The following is a 25,532-nucleotide window of genomic DNA, read 5'->3' on the forward strand; positions in this document are numbered from 1 at the left end:
TTAATTCTAAGAACAAAATACAAAGAATTATTGCATGACAACCACTTCCTGATAACACTGATTAACTGTGGTTTGAAAACACAATGCCTTTAATGAAAATTCTTTTTAATCTTTCAGACATAAAACCTTGCTTAAAAATATCCTGATTAAAATACTTAAATAGCTGTACTGTGCTATCTCTCAGGTCAAAATATAACCTTTAATTTTCTGAAACCCTGTATGAACAAAATGAGTGCAGTTCATATTACAGGTTTTGCTGTCTGTATTTTAATCTGGAATAGAAAGTCGCAGAAAAACACTGTTCAGTCGGTGCTAAACTGTACCTTCTCTGCCTTGTAGCATTACAAACAGTGCATTAGTAGCATAATTACAAATAACTTTTTAAACTTTTAATGCATCTTTCAAGAAGAAAGATTATGTTTTTCAAAGCCTCTTCCCTTCTGGGGAACTAAACACAGCAGTCTATATACTGTATTCATATTTCTAATTATTAACATACTGTATAGATGTTTGAACCTAATATTCAAATCTATAGTAAAATAAAATAGTTGAAAATGAAAAAAGAATGCTCTTTAGATTTTTATTTTGCATAGTAATGTTAATTTTCCACTTATCTTTTCTGCAACACTATTACAGCTCATCTTATTTGCAAGAATGAGAAAGTAAATTAATGAGCTGGTAAATACACAAGAAATGATGCTGTGTTACTTGCTGCACTTGTGAACGGCAGAGGGTTGCAATTAGAAAGCCATAGCTGGAATTACTGAGTCCACTGAGGGAGTCTGCATTGTTGATTAGGAAAGAGAGATTGGCAGGCTTAGCTATTAACTGGACAATGAAGTCTTGGAGCTTTGGTCTCTAGACATTTTCTCTCTTATTTTCAGCTGCTTCAGTATTCGCAGCATTTAACATTTCTTTGGTGTCTCCAGACTATAAACTTATTTGACATGTTTTGCTCGCTAGTTGTGAGCCCTCAGAGATTGCTCCATTTCAGTTTACAAGCGCCCTTGACCAGTGTTCAACAGAACCAATCTCTGTCTGCAGCACTTCTTTAGTATCAAAGATACTGATGTAAGTGCTTCAAGGCCATATTTGGATTCTCAGACTATTCTGTACAATCATTATCTGACCCAGCTGCTTAATTAAGCCTAGATTTCTGGATCAGGAATATGTCCAGTTAATAGTGCTATTTCCATCAATGACTGTACATAACCTGTCATGTAAATTTAGTGTAAAAATAACACTATTAATAACACAATACTTTATAACCACAGAAACAATTCTAAAATCCAAATATTTGCATCACAGAAATATTTTTAAAGCTTTTTTAAAGATTTTAATTAAATGCACTTTCAAAATCCATATCATTCTTCTTTGAGTTAGTTCTGTTCAGATCCAGTTCCTAGTCCCATTAGGAGTAAGCTATAACAAAGTCAAAATTCAATTTTATTTTTTGGAAAAACTTTCATGGTTGTCTTTCTTTGTGATGCCAAAGTCACCCTGACAGACTGAAATGAATAAGCACATTTTGTAAAAATTAAAAGAAGGTTTATGCAAAGCAAATAATAATTTTATTTTCAGAATGGGGTGCAGAGGAAAAGGTAGGGGCTAAACCAGTCAGCAAAAACATGGTAATCAATTTTAAAAGAACAATGGACTTTTATATTTAGGTAACATTAAATTTTAATGAAGCACTATGAAGGTCTTTAGAGTTCTGAACATAGTACATTACAGGTACATAGAGAAAGAGATTTGGATCATCAGCAATACAAAATAATTAAATATGCAAAAGTAATTGAAATACAAATTTGCAAATGTGGATTTGACATCTACACAAACTTTTAGAAGAATCTGTAGTTACTAACTAGTATGTTAAAAAAGGAATATATAAGCTGAAATATTGAACACCTCAGGACCGACACATCTGTAACCTTCTCTACATCAAAGTCCAAAAGCTTAATGGTGGTCTGTTACCTTTCCCCTAGCTTGACTGAATACTGATTTAGAGCTGACAGCATTCTGCTGCCTTAAGACATAATCTTTAAAACACTGGAATGTTTCAGGTTGAGATAGAAAGCTTTACAGATGGATCTCCTCCATAAAATCATACAACCAACTGTGTGTGAAGGAAGACTCAGTCTAAATGACAAAGACAGCAGTGTCAGGGCTTTAAATGTAATATATTTTCACAAAAAGGATGGGTTTAATCATAAATATACATATTGTAATTAAAAAAATACCCTCTGTCATGATGCATTCCTCTTTATTTTATTAATGCAAACAAGCATTTATTCAGAAACCAAACTGCCATGAGAATTAGTCAAAGAAAACAGACTGTTGTCTCCCAACCCAAAGACTATTGTTTTACATTGTTTATGGTACCTGTGCTCAAAACTATGAGACAAATGTGCATATGTCAGAAATTGTAGACACACAAGCATAGAACAATTAAAAAGCTTTTTCAAAAGGTTGTCTTTGTGGCGAAGGGACCATTTACATTTTTTTCAAAACGTCTAATATTTGAGATTTAATCACAGACCAAAACTGTTAAGCAAATAGATAATGAATCATCTTCCTGTTTTTTTGGCACAAAGGCTGTTGAGCCAGGCAGTACCTGACTGAGGGTAAGCTTCCATTATTGGGGTTATCAAGGCCTACCTTTCAGCTGCATTCAAACATTGTATCAATTGACCTACCCTGCTAATACTTTGGTACAGTACCGAACATTCATTATGTGCCACCTTATGAATTAGCCTGAAAAGAAACACTAAGGAACAGAAACCAAATAAGGTGATAAATATTTGATAAAATCATGAATTACTAATAGTCAGCTTCAAACGCAGTTTTTTTTTTCAGAATTATGTCTCATAAAAATCTAACCAACCCGTACTTTTCTAGCTATGCAAGTACAATCAAAATGGATACACAATAATGCATTGCCAGAAAAAAGGCTTTCAACACTGCTTGCTTCAAGTATACAGTATATAGGATTAATGATGGCAGTGTAGCACAGTGTAGCAGGTACAGTAGGTTTCAGCTGGTGAGTTGTGGGTTCAAATCTCTGCTGCAGACCCTGAGTGAGGAACATGATTCCAGTTGCTCCAGTCCACCCAGCTGCACAAAAGGGAAATACTGCGGGGGGTAACCCATGTGTACTGGCCATGGGCAGGGGGAGAAGGTCATTCACTTAACGCCATGGAAATTCAAGAAGAGCTCTTTGCCAGATTTACCACTGAGCCTCTGATAAGGAAATTACTAACCCTATATGAGATTTATGGATCCGAATATAAATTACCGTACCTATTACTGAATCACAATACTTTTCGGAAACAGAATTGTCTTAAGTCTACCATCTTTCTGTGGTAGACAGAACTGTTTTAATTCACTTCACTTTTTTTCTGAAGTGGTCTTTAAATGTAGGTAAGAGACTAGGACACAAATGATCCCTTCTCTCTCTTCATAAACAAACCTACACACAACCATTGAGTGCCCACTCAGACATCGTCTGGTACATTAGTTCTAATTAAGCAGAAGCTGCGACACACCTGTTGGAGCTGATACAGTATGTTTTTAAAATTCCAGCCCACTGGGTTTTCCCAGGGTGCTCTGCTTCCAAAGACATGGTGATTGGGTTGACTGGTCTCTAAATTGTCTGAGTGAGTGGTGCCTGTTGGACTGACGTCCAGTGTAGTCCTTCCTTGTGCCCTATTCGTTCAGGATAGTTTCCAGGTTACCAAGTCCCATACCAGGAATAAGAGACTTTCTAACAATGGATGGAAGAAAGCCGTACAGTAGGTACTGTATAAGACAAAATGTATCTACCTAAGCAGTGCACCTGTACATTACAGCATTCCAGATACTCTTAGAATATGCACTTAGCATCAGTTCTTCTACTACACTAACCAAAGTGGATGAGCTCAACAGCAAAGACACTGTTGTTTAATAGTCTTGTCTTGTGTACAGTATTCTCATCTTCTAATGAAAAACAATTTGGTGGAGCCGAGGAAAGAAGAAAAAAAAAACTTGTTAAAGACTCAAACTGATTAAGTTCGCAGACAATTAACTTAATTAACTTTTAAAAGCCTGTTACTCAACTGTTTTTAGATTGGTCTGACATTGAATTTATATTTAATTTTGCCAAGGAAAAGGAACAGGATTTTCATTGCAAAACTCTGTGGGAGTCTACTGCAAACTATAACACAGTGAAAAGGGCCTGAAATTTCCTGTGAACTCTTTCAAGTGAGCTTCCCACAGCTCTGAATTCTTGAGATTTAAATATTTTGATCTCTTGCAGTTCATTTCATTTGTAAATCAGCTCTTAGGTCACATTCTGCTGACTTTATTGAAGTGAAATAAGTACCCACACTATGCAATTTGCTGGAGAATTTCAATGGGTTTCTGTTGATGAGAAACAATAATAAATTATGTGTTTTATCACTGCTTGTGCAAGCAAATCAGTTACTACAGGACAGCAATGAAGATCTCTCTCTCGAGAGATACATAATTGTTTGTCATGTCCAGATTCATTAAAATATTGATTTGCGAACAACATACTGTATATGGATGGATATTAGGACCAGTTTCCACTGAACTCCAGGAGATCATTTTCATTTGCAAAAAAGATAACAAAGGGTAAACATATTTCTCTTTTTTTAAAGGGCCCAAATTCCTCTGATAAATGAAAATAATCCAGGCAATAAGTCTTGGAGCCTGAAGCTGATCTCATACCCTTACCTTGACTATAGCAGAAAAGCAGTAAAAAGTAAATCAGACATGAAAGATTCTTGAGCATAGAAGGTTGCAGGTAAAAGTATTCAAGCGATAAACACTAAAGTAGGATGTGGAATTTTAAATTCTCAAACTTCCGCTTATTACGGATGGTTGAATGTAAGTTGTTGGTAAGCAGCACGTGATACACAGAGGATGAAATTCTAGGTTATTCCTCTAAGAATTGGAGAATTGAATCCCGTGAAACTTAGTGTCACTAGGTGAGAGGTAAGAGTGAAGCAACAAAATAAAGCTGTTTGCCAAGTAAAGTGGCCAGTGTTTCTCCTATAACATTCTATTGCACAACACAAATGATCTGAAAACAGAATCCAGCAAAACATTTTACTTTGTCTTGAGAATTGAACTAAAATGCATATAAACCGCAGGGTAAAAACATTAACTCAATATACAGTTGCAGGTATCAATGAAATAAGATGTTTCATTCATTGCCATTTATAATTAATGAAATTAAGGGAGATTCATTTTGTTTGGGAAGTGGTTTTCAGTAAATATGCAGTTACACACTAAGGTAGACTGGTAGTTGGAACTCTATGCAATTTGACATTTCCACATGCTCAAGGGAGAGTGGATTTATTCCAAAAATATTATATAAACCATTAAAACACAAACCTCATCTAGTGCCACACATATTCAGTGTCCTACTTTAAGAAATAAACATTATGCCTACTAAGCCTTTTTATAACTAAACATTTTACATGATCAGATTAACCACAAACATTTTAAACAAAACGTTTTGGCTATGTTGCTCTGTGCATAAAAGCATTCTGTATGCACTTCTGATAAAGCAGATGTTGCAGTAGGTACTGGAAAAAAAACAATTAATACACAGTAATACATAATAATAAAGGTCAACACCAGAACTCAGAATTCCTTAAACAACAAGCACAACTACACAGTATTTTCAAACAGGCTTATATTTTGCATCAGAAGATGAAACTGAAACACACAAAATTGGAAAAAAAAAGTCAAGTCATGCACATCAACACATCGTTATCTCAACAATTCCAATGGTAATGAGTAAATAAACCCTTTAGTTTACCCAAAAGATGCGGACTTCCACTTGTGACAGGGATAGCTTCTTCTGCACAGTGCAGTAGCAAGTTTGCCATGGTTTTCCGTGACTTCAACGGGCAAAGAAGCATGTCTTCTTTAGGAAGAAAAAGATAAAAAAGCACATTCACACATTGCACTTCTAAAAGATACCACAGCAGTTGCAGAATGTATGGCCGGAATCTCGTAAGACTAGACATGAAGTCACAGCAAAACACATGCTGAACTTTCTTTCTGAATAGATTTTTATGTCACAAAAAATAACATGGGGGAAAGCAAATAGGGTTTCAAATACAATACATCTTTAGATTAAAGAAATATTAGCACATACAGTACATGTCGCTTGTTACTAACATGTCTGTCCATTTAAGAAGGATTTCATTTGTAATAAGGCTTGCCAAACAGTGTGGACTCGTGTCCACAAATAAGTAAAAACATCAAACTCCAAATACCATCTAAGTGCATATTTGTAAAAACATTTTGTTGAAGACTGCTCTGTCTCTTCTAAAGTAAACACCTGTTATTGGCAGTGATAAGAAAACAATGAGTAAACAGTCGTGCGACAGCAAAAAAATGGAACTGTACTATTTAATGTGCTGTAATTAGAACAATTAACTTTAAAAAGAGACAATATCTAACACCATTTTATTTACTCAGGAATAAAGACATAAGTAATTATCTATATCCATGCGATATGCATTCCAGTTGCTTTGAAACATGAACTGACAGCTTCCAAACCCAGCCACCTACAGTATATGGTGCTCTGCGTATCCTAAAACCAGGAGAATAAGAAATGCAGTGTGAAATGGAACAAGAAACATTAAGATATAATCTAAACAGCAACAACATGTTTGCATAAAAGGCGAAAAAAGCTGTGAAAATAGATGGAAGACGGAAGTCTACAGGTCAAGCACAGGCTGTACTGTATATAGACAATTAATGAAGAAGGAATAAAGTCCTGACATCCAAGTTCAGCGCTCAACAGCAGAAAAGGCCCTAGGCAGAAGAAACCAGTGTGAGGGGGTTACAGCAATAAATATGAGTCTGCATTTTCTCTAAGCGTCTAATTGCTGGGCCACTGTGAGTAACGGTAGATAGGGGCACATGCAATTGAGCTCTTTCTAACTGCACGCTGAAACTGGCTGGCAGACAGGAATGGCGTGTGCAAAACCTTTGAACTGCTTTTGAACTTCAGAAGGAATGGATGAGAATCCCGAGTTAAAACAACGGCTCATGTTCTGAATAACCAGGAGGTGCAGCTCCACCAAGCTCGCATTTACCACAGACAGACAAGGCTGTTTTCCAAAAACTGCAGATGGATTCCACCATCGGAACCAGCCAGCGTTTAAAAGAAACCCATTGCCCCCCTCCCATTCCCAGGAAAAGGCTGCTCATCCCTGGAAGGGACAAAGCAGAAGGGATGGTAGCCATCTCATGTGCCACAAAAACTACATTTACACAGGAATGAATGCAGGGCCATTGCAAAACTACCAGATGACAGTATTCTGAAATCTTTGATATCCAGTAAAACCATGCAATGCAAATGCAATGTAATAAACCTTCATTGCAATGCATTCCCACTGGGTTTCTATTATAAACCCATCAAATTCATATAAAGGACTGAACTGACAAATACCAAACAACAAGGGCATAAAGCAGGAAACTGTAACATTGATTTTTTCTGCTAAAATTTGGCTCTGTCCCTGAATTTGCAAAAATGCTGAATTGACAACATAGCCATGACATCCTGTATTTGAGTGATGCTGCAATTACAACACAACGCTTCTACAGTATATCCATGCATTTTCATTTCACTTTTCCCGGAAGGTTCATGACTATTCCACTATAATGAACCACAGTTCTTATGTGTGATTACAATGATAAAGAATCAACTGAGCAAACTCAGAGGAAAAAAAAAAGAACATGCAGACAATAATCAAAAATAATTAGGGACCAGCACACTTTATCCAGAAATTACAACAAATTTCTTACAAAATTATACCTAACCTGACAAACTGTCTGGCAAAACTACTTGGCAGAAAGGAATCATTTAGCAAATGCAGTATGTAAATTATTTATTTTCTATCTCCCCTTAGACGGGTTCAGCAAGTATTTTCCTTCAGTATAACATAAGTTTTCTTCTGTTATATTAACGATATCATAACTCCAGGGCTACTTGTGCATTCAGCTGTGATTTGAAGTACATTAAGAAAACCAAGATGCCAAGATATTATATATCTATAAATGACAAATCATGCTCAATTTAATACATAGGAATATGAAAGAATGTTTTCAAAGCCAAGTCTAATTGTGGTCACACAGTTCACACTAGGTGAAACTGTGCTGACTGTATTGTTCATTGTACAATATGTGTTTGAAAATACCTGAATAAAGGCACATTATGCATGTGCTGAATAATTCCCATATCAGTTTAAAAGTACAGAACAGTCTGGAGGTTCTGTGAATACATACATGTTCCTTCCATCTATGACCAGGAAGACTTAGTATGGGTCAAGATGTGGTAAACTTGATCTGGATCTCAAGAGCACAGGGTGCAGGGCTAGATGTGACCCCAAGATCCAGTGGAAAAGGACACTCCAGCAAAATAACAAAATTAGAAATTGAACCTGCCTTCAGTGCTACAGCACCACACATACTGTATAATATGCAATTCTCTGTTAAAATTAAGGAAATATTTAACTAAGCTCATGAAACTAACATACTGTATATTCTAGCACTTGGTCATACAGTATATTAATCACGGCCAAAATGTTGTGTTTTCTTTCTTCTCTTTTCAGCATGGAATAAACCTATTACTTGTTCCTTTGCAGCCTATGCATGCTGACGCAGCTACCCACCTGAACTACTTGTATACAGTATATAACTTTCTAAGCGATTTCTTTGTGCTTATGGAATAGTACCATTGTCTAGTTGCTTACAGTGGACCTCTTACTACTAAAATGGTCTTTTTCTGTGGTGCCACAGATAGCTCTTAAAGTCATGCCCTCATACTGTACATATCACCAACAGAGCAACAGCAGCAACAGGGTGACCAATAGCATAGACAGATAACCCTAAATTGTGAAAACAGTTTATCTTGCAAATAATACAAGTCGGAGAACCACGTACTCCAGTACTAATAGAAAAAAATGTTTTTACGGTACTTCACATTAACTAGCAATTTGCCCTTAAAAGTAGAAAATGTGTCCAAAATTGTAGTCAACCAAAAGTTCTATACTGGTCTAACAAGGTGATCAGCCGGCAGAACTGAATACAATATAGTTGACCATCATATATACTGTAAACTAGCATCCATGCTTAACGTCCCCATAATAACGGCCACATGCATGGTTGGTACATATAAATGAAATGTTCGCAGGCTACAGTAGTCACATTATTACACCATCTTAGGATGTTGTTTTCATCAGTTCCTTAGGGGATTTTTCCAGACTCTAACAAACGAAGATGGCAGAAGTGTAATTCCACAAATCTAATCGGTGGTCTTAATCACATAAAACAATCGTCTAATTGACTGCGTGAAACATAATTTTGGAAAAAGCAACTCGTTCCCATTTAATGAAAAATCTCCATTTAATTCTTTTAGCACAAAGTATGACTAATGGGGGAGCTGAATGAAAGGAAGCCCATTCCATTTACTGCTGTTTTTTTCAGATTGAATTATTAATTTCCAACTGCTAATCATAATTCTTTTTTTTTGTTGTTTTCGTTGCAGTTACTGACAGTTAACCATGAATTGTGGATCATGAATTATTCAGATTGTATTAATCCCCTTCGCTACGGGTTTTGGCAGAGCTACTGGGTTGTAAATTAATTGAAAGAAATTTCTTTTCATGTCACAGAGCTAAAAGAAACACACCATAACCTGTTACTTCTGAACGTAGCACAGGGTATACGTTCTTTCAAAAGCTTATTGAGAATGTTTATGTGTACTATCTCATGTTTTACTCACTCATTGAATTAAAGAGTCTTCTGAACAAATGCAATTCAAGGACAAATCAGCTTTGGACTTCAGCAACCCATAGCTCATAGTAATAATCTGTGATGCCATGAGGCTAAGTCCTGCAGTGATTTCTCAGTTTTCCATATAAGCCTCTGTTATCACTAGAAAGCAGGTTCCGAATTACGTAACTGTGTTCACTAAATATCCTTGGTTTGTAGCCTCAAAAATGTTTAAAGGTCTGAGAATTCACATTATGTGTTACAGTTTGGTGTCTCTGCAAATTTTTCACTCCACTTTGAGCTACGTTACTCAAACCCCATGAAAAGAAAGCACGTGACTAACCTAAAATTCTGCTGTGCACTCACCTTCTAGTTTCAATGCTATTATTGAAAAACAACCTTCAACATCAAAAGCCAGCGCTAACCTTTTATCTGAAGTACATAATAATTGTTCAAACACAACCCACCTGGCAATCTGGCCAAAAGTGAATAAGCATTACATAATTAAACCCAAGATACTGTAGATATAATTATTCCATTTTAATACTTGACATTCTTGTTTTGGTACTCTCAAATATTGTTTTTGCATCAGAGTTCCTTTCATCATCTTTTACCTCCAAACTGTTTTTAGAAGTCTTAGTTTCCTAACGTGTCTGGAATGACCCTGAAAAAACAAGGTAACCTGCTACCATTTTCAGCTGCCTGATCCCATTGAAGAAAGTTTATTGATTTGGCTGTTCCAGGATTACCTTACTGTGACCCAGAATAAGAGGGAAAATGGATTTAGGAATAAAATAAGCAATTGCTAGAATTGTCATTGTTTTACATGGAGATTTAAAACTTCAAGCTTTAGATTCAACACACAAAAATGTAAATTCCCTTGTTTAAAGAATGTAGCTGATCTTCCCACAGTAGTTGTTTGTTTTGTTTAAAAATGAAGGAGCTATTTTCTGGAGTCACTCTGATTTATCATCACTGGGCATGGTTGCAGAAGGAACAGCCAGCGCATTAGGAGTTTTAAAAAATACATTTGTCATGAGCAAATGCCTTGTGGTACAATCTGACACTGACAAACAGTTGAAGAAGCTAAACACATAAATTAGAGATGTTCTCTGATACATTTTGATTTAATGCCAAAATGTAAGTCTGCGCATAAAAACGAAAAGCAATCAATGCTCTTATCCCCAAAAAATACCAACAGTACAGTTCTAAGACCTCCAAATGCAGTACAGTACATCATAAACTCGCAAAAAGCACTGTTAAAACAATATTGAATCACACCCTTGCTTCACTTGGCAATGTACAGTAATCTTCAATCACCGGACTCCAATCTCATATAAGCTGTCAATATCGGAGTCAGCATGCCATCATGATCTCAGACTCCAGCACAAATGGATCAACAAAGGGGAACAGGTTTCTTCTTTGGCGATGATCTCTCTAGAGGGAGGGAAAATTCATGTGGTGCATATGGCTTCACACACAGCACTTCTACTGCATACAAACGTCCAGTGACCTTGCTGTCATTTGTTTTATGAGATGTGAAAAGTAAAAAAAAAAAAGAAAGAATGGAACAGAAGTGCTTCTATTAGTCAAATGCTTCCGTCAAATGCGCCATCCTGAATTTAAACAAGAAAGGAGAAAACTAATATCACAAATGACTAACAAAGTACAAGTGAACATACAGCACTTTTCTAAATGATTCACTCTCACTCATTCAAACAAGGTGAAGAGGAACCTCCTCACAAAAGGTCCCAGCGTGGGTGTGTTCTCATTGGTACAAATGGTAAAAACAACATCAGAGTGACTGTTACACCAGTTTACAGTATATACCAGTATGTAACACAGGTGCTATTAAAAAGGGTATTTATGCACAATTTAGAATGTTTTCTATTAATGTAGGACCAGTACTTGATAGAGAAGTATTGTGTATTGTGGTGTTTTTTTTTGTACATTACAACAGTCTAGAAAGTTACTGAAACTACATCAATGACTTACTAAGTTATATTATACACAGTTATATAACATGATTTTGTCTCATTTTGAGTGTGTATATTTATTCATCAAATACTGTATGTCACCACGTCTTGTTTTCCAGTACCTAACAAAATGCTGAAAGTGTCCGGTAGTAGACATCCTTTCTACATTAAATATTTAAGGTTTTCAGCAGGCTTTAAACAGAAGTGTGTTCTGACACAGCTACTACAAGGTTCTTACAAAACTGAAATTACTGTATGCTAGAGATTGAAACTGGGCAGCTACAGCTTCAACACAGCAGGAAACAAGTGAGGCTGGTCAGCCTTCACTACTGTACCTCAGCTTTTTATTGGATTCAATGACAACAAGTGTAAAACTCACACAATTTACAAATTGCTTTTCGTTTTCTTACTGGCTGAATTGTTTTTAAATTGCATTGGTCAACAGACTTGACAGCTGGCATTTTGGACTCTGACGCCAGACAGGATTTGAGGGATGTGATTTTATTTGGTTGTTATTTGCCTTAGCATGCAGCTGCTTCCTTACTAGAGTATCTCTGGAAATGAGATTTTAAATTCTCCCAAGTTTGGTGATGGAGAAAGAAAACTAAAAACAAAATTAGAATTGAATTATAATGAATGTTATAAAGAAACTTCCCAAAAATTCCCATTTTTAAAAAACATATCAATTTATCACTGATCACTTTCTGCATTTATATAGAAAGCACTAAAAACGTCTTTTTATATCTACTCAATACACTAAATTCTTTATATTTATGAACAGATACAGTATATTTGTGTGTTGATATTCAATAAAGGGGAAAATTCTTCTGGTTTTACTCACACGGACACTGAAAAGTAGAATGTTTGAAGCAGTGACCATTTTTTAGAGTAAATTAATCCTACAGCAGTAACTGATCAGGTATTGCACAGTGTGTGTGGAGGGAGGGTTAAAAAATGGCAGGAGTACAAAAAATAAAAATTAACAGTTTCAAGGTGCAGCAGTGTATTTAGAACTCATATCATCCTCAACTGGGGCAGCACGGCAATGCAGTGGTTAGCACCTGGGTTCGATTCCTGACCTGGGGTGCTGTCTGAGGGGACGTTTGTACTGTATGTTCTCCCCATGTTTGCATAGGTTTCCTCTTGGTGCTCCAGTTTCCTTCCACAGTGCAAAAATAAACTGGTCGGGTACTTTGCTTCTGGGGAAATCTGCCGAGACGGACTGGCCTCCCACCCTGCATCCATTTGCATACCCCCACGCCCCTGAACTGGATGAAGAGGTGAGAAAATGGATGAATGGATAACCCTCAAAACTTCGGAATGTCATGATGCGCAATCCACAGTGGCTCGATACTTGAACACACGCGATAAATGTTTAAAACAGATTATGGGAAATCCGACAATCGTGTGACTTTTAAGTGGCTAGAAGAGACTGTGTCAGAATTTCTTCAGCCAGAAAGATTATTCTGTTCTAACAGTAATTTAATATAAAGCTGGGCAGTAATTTAATATAAAGCCAACGTATTTTTTTCTTAGGTAATAAATATATTTTTTACCTATAATATATACTTACATAACAGGATGTGTATACTGTCTCTCTATATTCTGCCTCTTCAAATTCGCTATACCTTTAAGTTATCACATGTGAGGCAAACAAGACTGACATATCCCTTGCACATTGATTATGAATTCTGACAAATTCACATTATCACTGTTTTAAAGGCATATTTCAACGACTTGATTTGAATTCTGCTTTAGACAGAAACACCTGCCAATTTTTGCAGCAAGACAAAGCTTTAACGCTGGTTTTGACTAAAACCATCCGTTCACAAGACAGTTATTAAAATACATTTATCTTACACCAGTGTCAGATTCAAGTTACTTTTCACCGGTTTATTGACTACCAGCAGCCTTTACTGCTCAGTAATGTATATCTCAGCACTGTATTCCTCTGAGAGGAGTTATTTATAACATACAGTACTAAGTTCAAAAGTATTTAATAATTAATGATGCTCACGCTTTCCAGTGTAACAAGCTAAATTTGAAGCAGTGGAGTTTACTATAAATTTGAAGCCAGCACATTAACATTACACACTACGGGCCTTCCTGGTTCACTAAGATTTAATAGCACACTGTGCTGTGCACAGAGAGAGCTTTACGATTGGGGTATAAACAGTATTTGTCCAGGACAGCTGTTCTACTGTTCTACCCTAGCTGCTGATCCACATGTACAGCCCCTGGTTTCTACTCAATTTCGACATCGCCCAAAAATGCATTAATCGCAACACCATCATATTAGCACACTTAGTATTCGGTGTATATTGATTTTGGTGGGGTTTTTTTTTCAGGCTAGCGCATACAGTAGCGGTGTCTGCCTTCTGATTGCCAAAAGAAAACACAAAGAGTTGAAGCCCCGGAGGTATATCAGCCCTGCTCTGCAAGCAGCCCAAATGATGAAGAGGGAATGGCTTTGCAGTCATAGCCCTGTCTTTCAGGTAGCAATGAAAAGAAGATGAGCAGGGTCAGCAGCTAATGTGCCCTGTCTAAATTGTCCCCAAAGGAACTCACTCCACACAACAAGGACAGTCAGAACTCCAAAATGAGCAAATGTGCCCTTGAAGAGACTCCAAAACCGTTTTTAAATAGCCATGGTATTAAAAACAGGGACTGTCTCGGAGGGTGCAAAACGAATCTAGAGTTTAGTACACTGAGTTTCTGTATATTTCTGTGACTGAATCAGTACAATGATTTGTCACTTACACTAGAAGGAAAATATCATCTAAATTATTTTCTATTTATTTGAAGCAGGGGTCAATCTTTATGGATTACTTGTATTAGTCACACAGGTGCATATACAGTATGCATGTATAGTGCACATACTGAAAATCAAAAGCTGATGTTACCTGTAAACAGGGAAGCTCAGTAAAAATAAGTGAATCTGCACAGAAAAAGCTTTATAAGGTAGACGTTCTCTGTCCAGTTTCCCATTAGCATTTTAGATTATATGTATTGGTTAAGTCCCATTAAGCTTTACTTCCTTTAGTGACTTTAACATCGATGTAGACATGTACCATATATAAAGGAAAAACCCCTAACATTTTATGAAGGCAATTTCACTTCATCTAACCCCAGAATTTCACATCAGAATTTCTACCTTGGTTGAACAGATGGAATTGCTGTTCTTGAATTGATAATTAAATTGCTCAAGCAGTGAGAAACTCCTTCTTGAAATGTTACATAGAGAGAAAAACAAATAAAATGCACATAAGATAGATTACCTGAGCTGGCACCTCTGTAACGTTCATATTAGTTAGTTTATTGACAGAACGATAGTATAATTGCGTGTTTTAAATATATTTATAGAGTTTATGGGAGCAAAGCTTTTTATATTTCATTACAAAATAGTTTTGGGACACTTCAGGAAAACTGAAACATTATTGATGTTGGAGATGAAAAACATTTTTCACTTAATAAAGGGTAGAATGAGAATGATGAATAATTTTCCTTCTGAAATACAGACAGCTCTAACAAACCACGAATATTGTCCATTCATCTTCTAGCTGCAGCTTCCAGAATGATGTCCTGCACCGCAGATAACAGTCTCTTAACAGTCTCTTATCCTCTCAAAGTTCATCATGTCACAAAATATTTAGCTCAACTCTGAAGCAAACTAAATTTTAGTTTAAGTATTTTTAATACACGACTACATTTGCCTTAACAAATTATCCAGACTCAAGACTCTTATTTTGTCTATTGCCTTTTCACTCCTAAATCCTGAAATAGTACAGTATAAAATCAAATTAAAATTATGCCTGTCAAAGCACCATGGTCTTTCACCTTTTTAAAGTGTGTCAAGTTTATTGGTAACACACATTCTCATTGATTTCTTGAACATTTTATATAAAGCACTGTGCAAAGAACATTAGGAGAGCTTGGATGGAGAGAAGATAAACAACAGCAGAATTCTCAGCTGAAGATACTGGATTCAGTACAAAAACAACTCAGAAAAAAACATCTGTTCAGTTACCAGTAAATCTGAGAATATCTAACTGGGATAAAACACTATTGGGATATATGAAAATGCATTTTTGCTGCAACGTATTAAATTATTATTTTTGGACTTATTATTATTTAAAAAAATACTATTATACTTCCTGTAAACAAAATACATTTATTTTTATACTACTCTACTGTACTACTGTAATGGACAGCATGCAAAAAGTAAAGAACAACCTCCAGACTTGGCTGTTTAACTAGCCTACTGTAAATTAGGAATCGGTTGTTCAACAACTCATTTGAAAATTTCTACTTTATGATTTAGCCAGAATCAAACTGAAACCAATTGAAAATAAAAGCATAAAAGTTGAACAATCCTGTCAGGCCACACCATAGAACAGAAACTAACATTTGTATTCTGATGCACAGAAAAATCTTACTCAGCTACTAAACTACTGTACTGTATATACTGTAGAAGCTCGGTAAAGTACATTTCCTGTACACCATTTGTATTAACATCTCTAAATAATTTTGATGTACTGTAGTAGCATCCAAGTCAGGACAGCGCTCTTTATCAGCTACAGTACTGTACATCTATAACCATAGTCTATTGAAGATTTAACATAACGACAAAGGCAAACCTAGCACTGAGCAGTGAAAGACAATTGATATGCATTTCCAGTTTGCTGGATTAAGATTTTGCTTAGAATAAGCATTCACTGGTACAACTGTATTGTAAATGTGCTCTAATATTTTTTCCTGTATGGCACTGAGATCAGTATTAAGATCTCAAAATGTTTTGTTTATAAAAACTTACAGTTTCTCTTATCATAATCTATCATTAACTGCACAAACATTTGCCTATTTTATCTGTAATGTTTGATACAGCATTGTATTAGAACAATGTCCTACAACTAATTACGAATATTCCCTTAAACTTGGCTTTGCTTTATAGCCATTGATTTTGTATGCACCTATCCTGGAAAAGGTCACAAGATATATTAATTAGATTGAGATCTCCCAGTATGACAAACAGGTTGTTCTCAGCATTGGCCATGAGAAAAGCCCACAGTTTAATGAACATCAATCACAAGAAAAAAAAAAGAAAGCTACCTCATCAGTATGCTAGACTTTTATTTTCATTTACTGTATTTTCACAACACATTCTTTGCCAAGAGCTGACTGATTTAAAGATACTGTAAGCAAGACCTTGAGTTAGGCCTTCAAAAGCAATTTCAATAGACTGCTGACAGCTTCTTTTTGGTAGCATGTGTCCAACACAAAGCAGAAGCTCATAGTTCAGTGAACTCCAAAATGAATTCTAATCTATCTGAATACAAACAATATGAATAAACAATACTTTTCTAGAAATTAATAAACTGTATATGGATATGTAAAAAAACAATTTCTGTTTTCAATAAAAGGTAATTGAAAACAATTTTTTTTAAATTACAATTAGAAAAGTTAGATTGTTTTTCTTTTCTTATTTTTTTCAGCGCTGTCCCCCTCCAGCACGATTTTTTACATGTTGTTAATGTTCTTAAAAAATTCCTATAATTAAAAATTCTTATATTCTTTTTAAATGAAGTTAAAAAATCCTCAAAGGAATACCCCCCCCCCCCAAAAAAAAAAATAACACAATGAAAAAACAAATAGTGTATGCCTCAATGCAGAGACATTTAATCAGTAGTTGAGAAAAAAAACAGTTATACAGTATGGTATAACTCAGTTGCTTTTGGGGAGTTTTCTAAAGCAAATACAAAGTTTGGGCATATTCGTTTAACTATATTCGAGTGGAGAGCTGTAAATGTAAGCGCTGGCTGTGGACGAACCTATCTAATGTTGAGAATCTTTTCCATCTGAAAATTCTTTAAGCCATAGTTCAACAAGGGAAAAAGTAAAAGTTACGTGCACGTAGAAAGAAGAAACACAATGTTTCAGCTGTTGACATTCTCACACCTGAAGAATAATGACTTGGTTCAGATTTGTCACCCTTTTCATGGATGGGTGTTACATTAACAGTTTTCCAGTCGGTGTTTATTACAGTACCCCTGTCCTGAGTGACAGTTTGACAAGTTCTAGTAATGGTCTGTGGACAGCATCTTGTTTGTTTTCAATAATGATGATAGAAGTGCTTCTTATACCTGTGATACTTCTGCCTGCTCTATACAGATATTATTTAATATCAAACTCTAGCTTTGCTCAGCCTGAGACATGAAATCCCTAGTTATTTCTTGCAAACGCATAACTGAAATGTTCATTTATTAGCGATTTCCCTTCTTCTGCCCAAACATTATGCATTTTACCTCCGAGATAAGTTACTGTATGTATTTGTTGACTGTCCTTTTGTTGTTCTAATGCCGAAAAATGATTTTTATTGCCTTTGCAATATTCTTTTCTATCATTATTATGGCCTTTCTAATATCCAGTGTTGGGTAGATAAAAAGGGGGATATACTTAGAATGGCCCCCTGTCATGTATTTTACTCCCCAATACCAATGTTGACTTGGAAACCTTTGAAATGTAGTTATGAGCAGACGAAGCCATAAAGTCAAGTATCAGAAAAACAAACAAACAAACAAACAAACAAAACAAAAAAAACTCACCGAAATTGGATTATTCAACCCATCCTGCTAATTCACTTTTCTCTGTCATCACATAGCCATTACTGCTTGTAGTGAGTAAGAACCCCTAAAGCAAAAAGTCTTTGGGAGATGGGAGGAATCTGAGCGAGATAGGAAACGGCAGTGCGCAGTACTAATCCATAGAGACAAAACGGGAAACACGCAGACTCCACACAGACAGAAGGAACTGAACCAATGAACCCTGGAGTGATGAGGCTGAACCTCTAACCAGCTTTCTACCATATGCTGCCTGACCAATTATTCGTATAGCATCACTTCCGTCACACCCGATTAAACTAATAACATTATGTATAATCAAAAATGAAAAGGAGGGCAAATATGTAGATGAGAATGCATAATACCACCTGATTCATTAAAATCTGACGTCTTATTTCCAAACTGAGAGCACGGGGGTTAATTGAAGCGCTACAGCCCAGAGGGAGTGTCACAGCGTATTAAGACAATGAATTAAATACCTACCTGACACTTCTTGAGCTTTCACATTCAGACCTGCAAAGAAAGATAAGAACAGATAATCAGCAAAAAAAAAATTAATAACAAAAACACTTGAAACCTCTGTAGGAATGTCAAGGAGATTATTAAAATACAGATTGGAATAAACTGTTGTCCTGCATAACAAAAAGAATATTGCAGTTAAAACAAAAGCTACACTACTTGTGCTCCCACACAATTCCAAAAACATTTAAGAAGTAAACTATTGCTGGTTACTAAGGACTTGATGTTTGTAAATGTGCTGTGGGACAGTGGAAGCTGAACATCATTACTGCAACAATTTCTTGGTCTTAGTTCTTATGGGTGAGAATATTCTGTATACTACAGTGGAGCAGCTTCAGTTTCCATGTCCAGTAAAACTCTTTGTTTTTCCACTGTTCTTAGTGTCTTGGGGTTAATATGGAGAGAAGAAGACAGTCAATTCATCTGTCTCACTTCCAAAGGTGGCGATGTCATATAATAAACAAAAGCTCCCAGGGCCCATAATTTCCTGGATATGTCCCACTATCCACAAATTGGGATAATAGCACATCAATTAATTTTCTTGTAGTTAAAACAAATTGGAATTTAGATTAATGATACACCTCATTACCCTGATGAAGATAAAGCCGCATTAAAAAGGAATGTGAAACGGCATTAGAGGATGATACATTCAGAATCATATTTATTGCTAACTTTTTAAACATTACAGAATAAGCATTAATGAAAAATGCTGGGATTTTTTTCAAAGGTTAACCTTTGCAATGTTTCTCAAAAGGGTAGGCTTTTATAAAGCAGAATTCCGCTACACACACTTCTGCTATGGGAATTATGTTTGGAAGCGCTTGGCCCTCAGTGGACGTGATTGAGAACTCTAATATCCAAGCCTGAGAGCAGGCTCTTCAGGCTGCTTTAGGTTAGAGGAAAAGTTTTCCATTATTCATGAAACCTACCTTTGAGATACAGTCCTGTCAAAGATCCTAAAGTTTAGAGTGAACAAAGGAAGAAAATCTTTCATATACAGAGCATACAAAAAGCTGCATCTGTTGTAAAATGGCACATTTCGGCCGAGATCATCTGACATATTGCTACTGTAAGAAAACTGATTGTTGCTCAGTTCATCAACTCCAGTCCAGCACTTGCCTCCAATTCAAACCGCTTTCATTTTCATACTGTAGATGTCAAAATTTCAACGTGGTTTCTGACTACAGCATTCTACTGTAACTGAACATTACTGAACAACTACAAGACCAGACAACACAGACGATAGCTTAAAATATCCTTTTATTAACATTTATTGTAAAAGATCAAAATTAGTTTAAAAAAAAGTAGAATCAGGTAATAAAACATCTAAATAAAAAAAAACGTATTTTCATGTGAAATAATGGATAATACAGGACCTCAAAATACTGCCAAAGGAAACGAAATACAAAGTCTGCTAAGATGATTTTGTTATAACAAATCTCAAAGAACTACTACAATTCTCCTAGCATGTATTTTTATTATCAGTGGCTTGCATATTCTGGGTTTGTATGAGCTCTTTGGAATGCTAGAGTCACACTTTCTGAGATGCTTGAACAATCCAGAGCAGTTTAATAACTAGTTAGACTCCCACTGTGGTTGCAATCCAGTTTGAAAAAGCCAGCTCAGGGTGAAGAAAAAAAAATTAAACTTCACAGAATAAAAATGAGATACAAGAACAAGTCACATGTAAATCAGCAAGTTCCAATAAATCTTTTCTTCTGAAATGGAGAATTCTTTTGGGACTAATTTAATTTACCTCAGTTAGGCTCCAGTACTTTGAGCTAAAACCATATAACCAGTGAACCTTTTTACAAGTGACTGCACTACCTTCATACCTAACAACACCACTTTTCCACCACAGGCATCAAACTAATAGATCGCCTGCCCTTGTGCACCTCATTTTAGAGATAGAAGACAAAAGAAGAAAGCCTCTATTTTCAGGTTTCCTTTTGAGGTCACTCAACCCTAAATCTGTCTAATGAGCACAAGCTGTAGACTCCAGTATCTGTACATTCCTTTGCTATGAGTTAAAAAGTTTATTTATAGTTTATTTATGGAAATGGTGAGGTCATTAATATAATAATCTTCCAAGCCTATTTAGAAAAAAAAACTAACAACAAAACAATGATCTATCCATACTTAAAAACAATATGCACAATCACTGCAACCTGAGGGAACAATGGAAATCAAGAATTGATTAGACCACACAAAACCAGGAAAACAGGAAAAAGTACTACTGCCACTATCTCCTCCAGGAAATAAAGAAATCCTGAAAGGCTTCAACATTTTTTTTTTCATAATTAAAACATTTCATCCCTGGTATGCCTTCACCTTTTTGCCATGTTTCATCTATTTTTGAGAAAGCTTCATGAAATTCCCTTGCTGTCAGCTATTATTGCTTACAGGAAATGTTCATTCCCATTTAAACCTCATCGGGTTTCAGGATAATTACAGGAAGTGTGTCATGCACTAGAAGGGATTACATAAAAGAGTACATCAGAGCAAAGGAATGCTGATGATCCTTCAAGTCTAGTTCTTCCTGGTTGATGAGACTCAGACATATGGTCAGCAAACTTTACTGGAAGGAAAGACTGCTAATTAATACAGATTGGAAAAAGACTTCCAAAGAGACGTTATATAAAAATGACTTAATGTGAGGCTGATGTCTTTGAAATCTTTGAAAGAGGGAAGGAAATCTCAAATGATTGCTCCTGGAAAGAATTAAAGTTGTTGTAAGTTGTCAGGTTACAGCAGCTTGCAGTTAGAGGCCTGAAGTCTTCACTGATTATTCGATAGTAAAGCAAGTAAATAACCGTGGACTGAATTTGAATGTGTCTAAAGTATGTTACAAATATAGCAGACCAATATGAAAATAGGTACTGTACTTTACTTTATTTAACAGATATACACTGACTATAGATGGATTTAAAGTGTGAATGAGGTCCATTATGGTGGTGGTGGAGGGGAGACCCCATTACCTGTAAAGCGCTTTGAGTGGAGTGTCCAGAAAAGCGCTATATAAGTGTAAGCAATTATTATTATTATTATTATTATTATACACCCATCACCTAACAGAATCATATGAAAAAGGAGGCAACTGGATTTCACTGGCCTTCCACAAAAGAACTGGAGGCTATTCCAAATGACATAAAATCTAAGATAAATATGGGTCATTTTGTCTGGTTTTCTCTTTCTGCTCTAAAGGAGAAGTTTGTGATAGAGATACGATGAAAGACTCCAAAGTCACTTTGAGTGCAGTAGGACCAGATGCATGAGTGTTACTTTTAATTGGCAGAATTCCAGCTCAGCTAAAAATAGTTGGAGAGGCATTCTATGCTGTAATAAAGGGGTATCGGTGTAACTGAATATGTTTTCAATTAAAAAATAATTGTTTGATTCAAAATAAGCAATGCAATAGAATGATATTGGCACAGACATTCAAAATGCAACCAAGTGGATCTTACCAGTTCTATAAACATGGTAAAGAAAAAAAGAGTTCAGATTCACAAAGAAATAAGATTGGAGAGTTACAACATAGTTATGTACTGTATCATACACAATAACCTGTGTAAAGAGATTTGCTGGAGAGGTCAAAAGTTTGCAGATGTCTGATTTCTAGTACCATTAAATTATACATCTTAATGTAATTTAATAAACAGAGGAGGAGTAAGACTGACTTTCTTATATGATTAAAACATCAAATCTTTCTGTCCCTCATATGTTCATCACAAAATAAGGCAAATAAGGCAAGATCAGGGTGAGGCCCAACACACTATTCAAACTACTGTATGTACAATATACCCACTGAAGTACAGTATAAGATTATCAATTTTCTCAAATTTTGAAATTGTAAGCTTAAATTAGTAGAGTAGTGTACATCCCAATTTCCTTATCAAAACTAATGAGCTTTTGGAATTTTTCCAGCTATTATGAAAACTATTTTGAGTTTCCAGGCATCACAGCTAAAATATTTTTGATATTTGAGCAGAAATATTTCAGAAGGATTGTTTAAGCTCAACACAACTCACTTACTAAACAGAAGGAAACTGTACATAATAGAGTAACTGTAATTCTACATAACTGGTACTGTACATAGGAGTATATATTGTTTAAGTCAAAGTCATTACGATCTGAGGACTATTCCTCATTCATAGTGTATCAAATAATCCACATGCCATCTCGCACAAAACTATAGCTGATTTTTGTGTGGGAAATAATGACATCAGCAGTCCAAACTGCAACTATAAATTCTGATTATCAGCTAAAAAAAGCAAAGCTAATATGATATAATAGTGAAACGTGAACCAGAGGACAGAAGTGGAAACTACTTGGAAAGGTATTTATAACTGAGAAGAGGAGGAACGTCTTTATGCAGACGGTTGTGCTACAGTAGTCTGGAACAAGGTACCCAGCCATGATACCCTTGCTTCTTTCAAGAACTGTCTGAATGAGAACCATGTGTCTCCTACCAAGTGGGCTAGATAGGCTGAGTAGTGTCCTCTTGTTTTTTAACATTTGTAACATTCTTAAAATGGAATATAAACATGACAAAACTCCTACAGTATGTAATTCTGAGATGAACCGTGATGAAAAGCAGTCCCAAACACTCATGTCAATTTGCCTATTCTACACTTAGAAATGGTACTGCGTGTGTACTTGACGAACATGAACTAAAAATGTGCCCATTTAGATCATTTAAATGGATATCAACCTGCATGTTTTTCTACTATGTCATTTCCAGTCTTGCATTCTGTGAATTAACTAAAATAAGAGACTGTGTCAACCTTCTTTCTTCCAAGCTAATATGCCCAATACTTCAGGGACACTTTCAATGTGATGAGAGACCCAAATAAACACACCAACCATTACAAAAACATGAATAAGAAAAGTAATAGTTTTCTTAATGTGCCTTGAGCACACTAATGAAAAACATCCTAGAAGAGCAGACAACAATGACTGCAATTACCCACAAGCTTAATGACACAGCTGATGACACTGCAGCATTAGTATAAGAATGAGGTTAATTAAAACTTCTCCAAACTCCTGGACTTTCAGCAAACAATACTTAAATGATCTAGTTTTTATATTAGCTTTCCATAAAATCTAGTTCAGTAGAAGGCTCTTTAACAGTAATCCCCATTGACACAACCTGGAAGGATGTTTGACCACTTACAATTTGGTATCGCTTTGCAGTTTTACCTAGACTTCAAGTCAAGGTGATCCCAGCAGGATGAAAAATGGGACTCTAGAGTTACTTTAACAACAGCAGAATACAATCAAAGTTTATGATTGCAGGATGTCTTGCTGGTATCTGTTATTAAAAGACTAAAAGCATTGCATTTACATAAAAGAAACAAACCTAATGAAAATTCTACATTTTAAGTAGTGAAGGCACTTTGAAAATAAAGCATATTCTGCATTACACCCATTTTATCTGACCTCATGTCCTCCAGAAGTAACATTAGCAATGGTGTTGTAAGATTTGAGTGTTTGACATTACAGTAACATACTGTAACCATGTTTTTTTTCTTTCCAGATGGATTTGTGACAAAATATCGAAAAAGCATAGTTTTTAAATATGCTGACAAATCCCAGAAGATTAAGAAACCTTTTCCTTATTTCTAGAGCTTTTGTTAAGATAAGGTAAGATTTCACCTAGCAGCAAAACAAAGAGAACTTTTTAAATTAAATTCACTAAGTATAGTAGCATAAAAGTCAACAGTGATCTCTGAATATTAAGTTACACAACAAAAAATACATTTGTCACCTGAGAATTCAAGTCTAAATGCTCAATCTTAAAATGTGCAGATTTGAAAAACATTTAATTATTTATGAGGTTCCATTCCAGAATATGGCAGCTTGCAGTCAGTGTCACAATACAATACGCGCTGCTAAGCACATTCCTGGAACTGCAGTTAATCTAGGCAATTGTACTGTAGATTAGCATGAGGACATATAATGGGAATGAATGGAGTCCAATGTCCTTTTCTTTCTTTTAAGGTGTTTTGACGGTGGCATCCACACTGCTCTTCATTGAAAGGCCAGTTAATCTGGATTTTTAAGGTAGATTTTACATATGGAAAAATGGATGTACTGCTTGTTTTCAAACACTGTACATGCTAGATTGCAAGCTTGAGTTTCAAAGTATTCCCCACTCCCTTGATAGCCTTAACATATGGAAGATATTGTATACAGAACTTCTGTTTTAACTCTTGACAAGCAATAGGTCTTTAGTGTATCTTTAATTAACTAAAGTGTGAATCTGTAATGGAATCCTATAGATAAGGGGTGGCCAACCTTGGTCAGTTCCGAACAGCCACATTCCAGCCACAGAAGAACATACAGGGTACCCTTACATCACCAATTACTGTATTAAAGACTTTGAACATGTGAGTTTTTTCAGCCATTTTGGATGCAATCTGAAATAAATCTGGAATTGCCAGCTGCTGGTTCAAATGATCACTAGATCTCTAGAAGTCTTAAAGACTTAATCACCTGGTTAGGTGATCAAAATGGAATTGTCCCAACATTAAGTTAGGATACTTGAGGTTAAACAGCTGGGACAAGCAAGGTTACAGGACCTGCCTGTGCTCATAATGAAATTTCCTATCTCCATGTTAAA

General features: G+C 35.7%; 1 protein-coding gene across 4 annotated transcripts in view; it reads right to left on the reverse strand.

The window, feature by feature from the left end:
* Nucleotides 1-25,532, reverse strand: part of iqsec1b (IQ motif and Sec7 domain ArfGEF 1b) — a 202,894-nt gene that overhangs the window by 135,988 nt on the left and 41,374 nt on the right. For 2 of the 4 annotated variants that reach the window (XM_088636878.1, XM_088636888.1), the window contains exons 2-3: nucleotides 18,875-18,904; nucleotides 5,828-5,935 (exon numbers count right to left, since the gene is read on the reverse strand). In XM_088636878.1, coding sequence (XP_088493004.1) covers nucleotides 5,828-5,935; nucleotides 18,875-18,904 — 138 coding nt within the window. The remainder of the gene's footprint in view (nucleotides 1-5,827; nucleotides 5,936-18,874; nucleotides 18,905-25,532) is intronic. The other 2 variants (XM_088636879.1, XM_088636880.1) reach the window with 2 other exon arrangements.

The sequence above is a fragment of the Lepisosteus platostomus genome, chromosome 6 (genome assembly GCF_059453375.1).
Source record: "Lepisosteus platostomus isolate fLepPlt1 chromosome 6, fLepPlt1.hap1, whole genome shotgun sequence".
In the NCBI taxonomy this organism is placed as follows: Eukaryota; Metazoa; Chordata; class Actinopteri; order Semionotiformes; family Lepisosteidae; genus Lepisosteus; species Lepisosteus platostomus.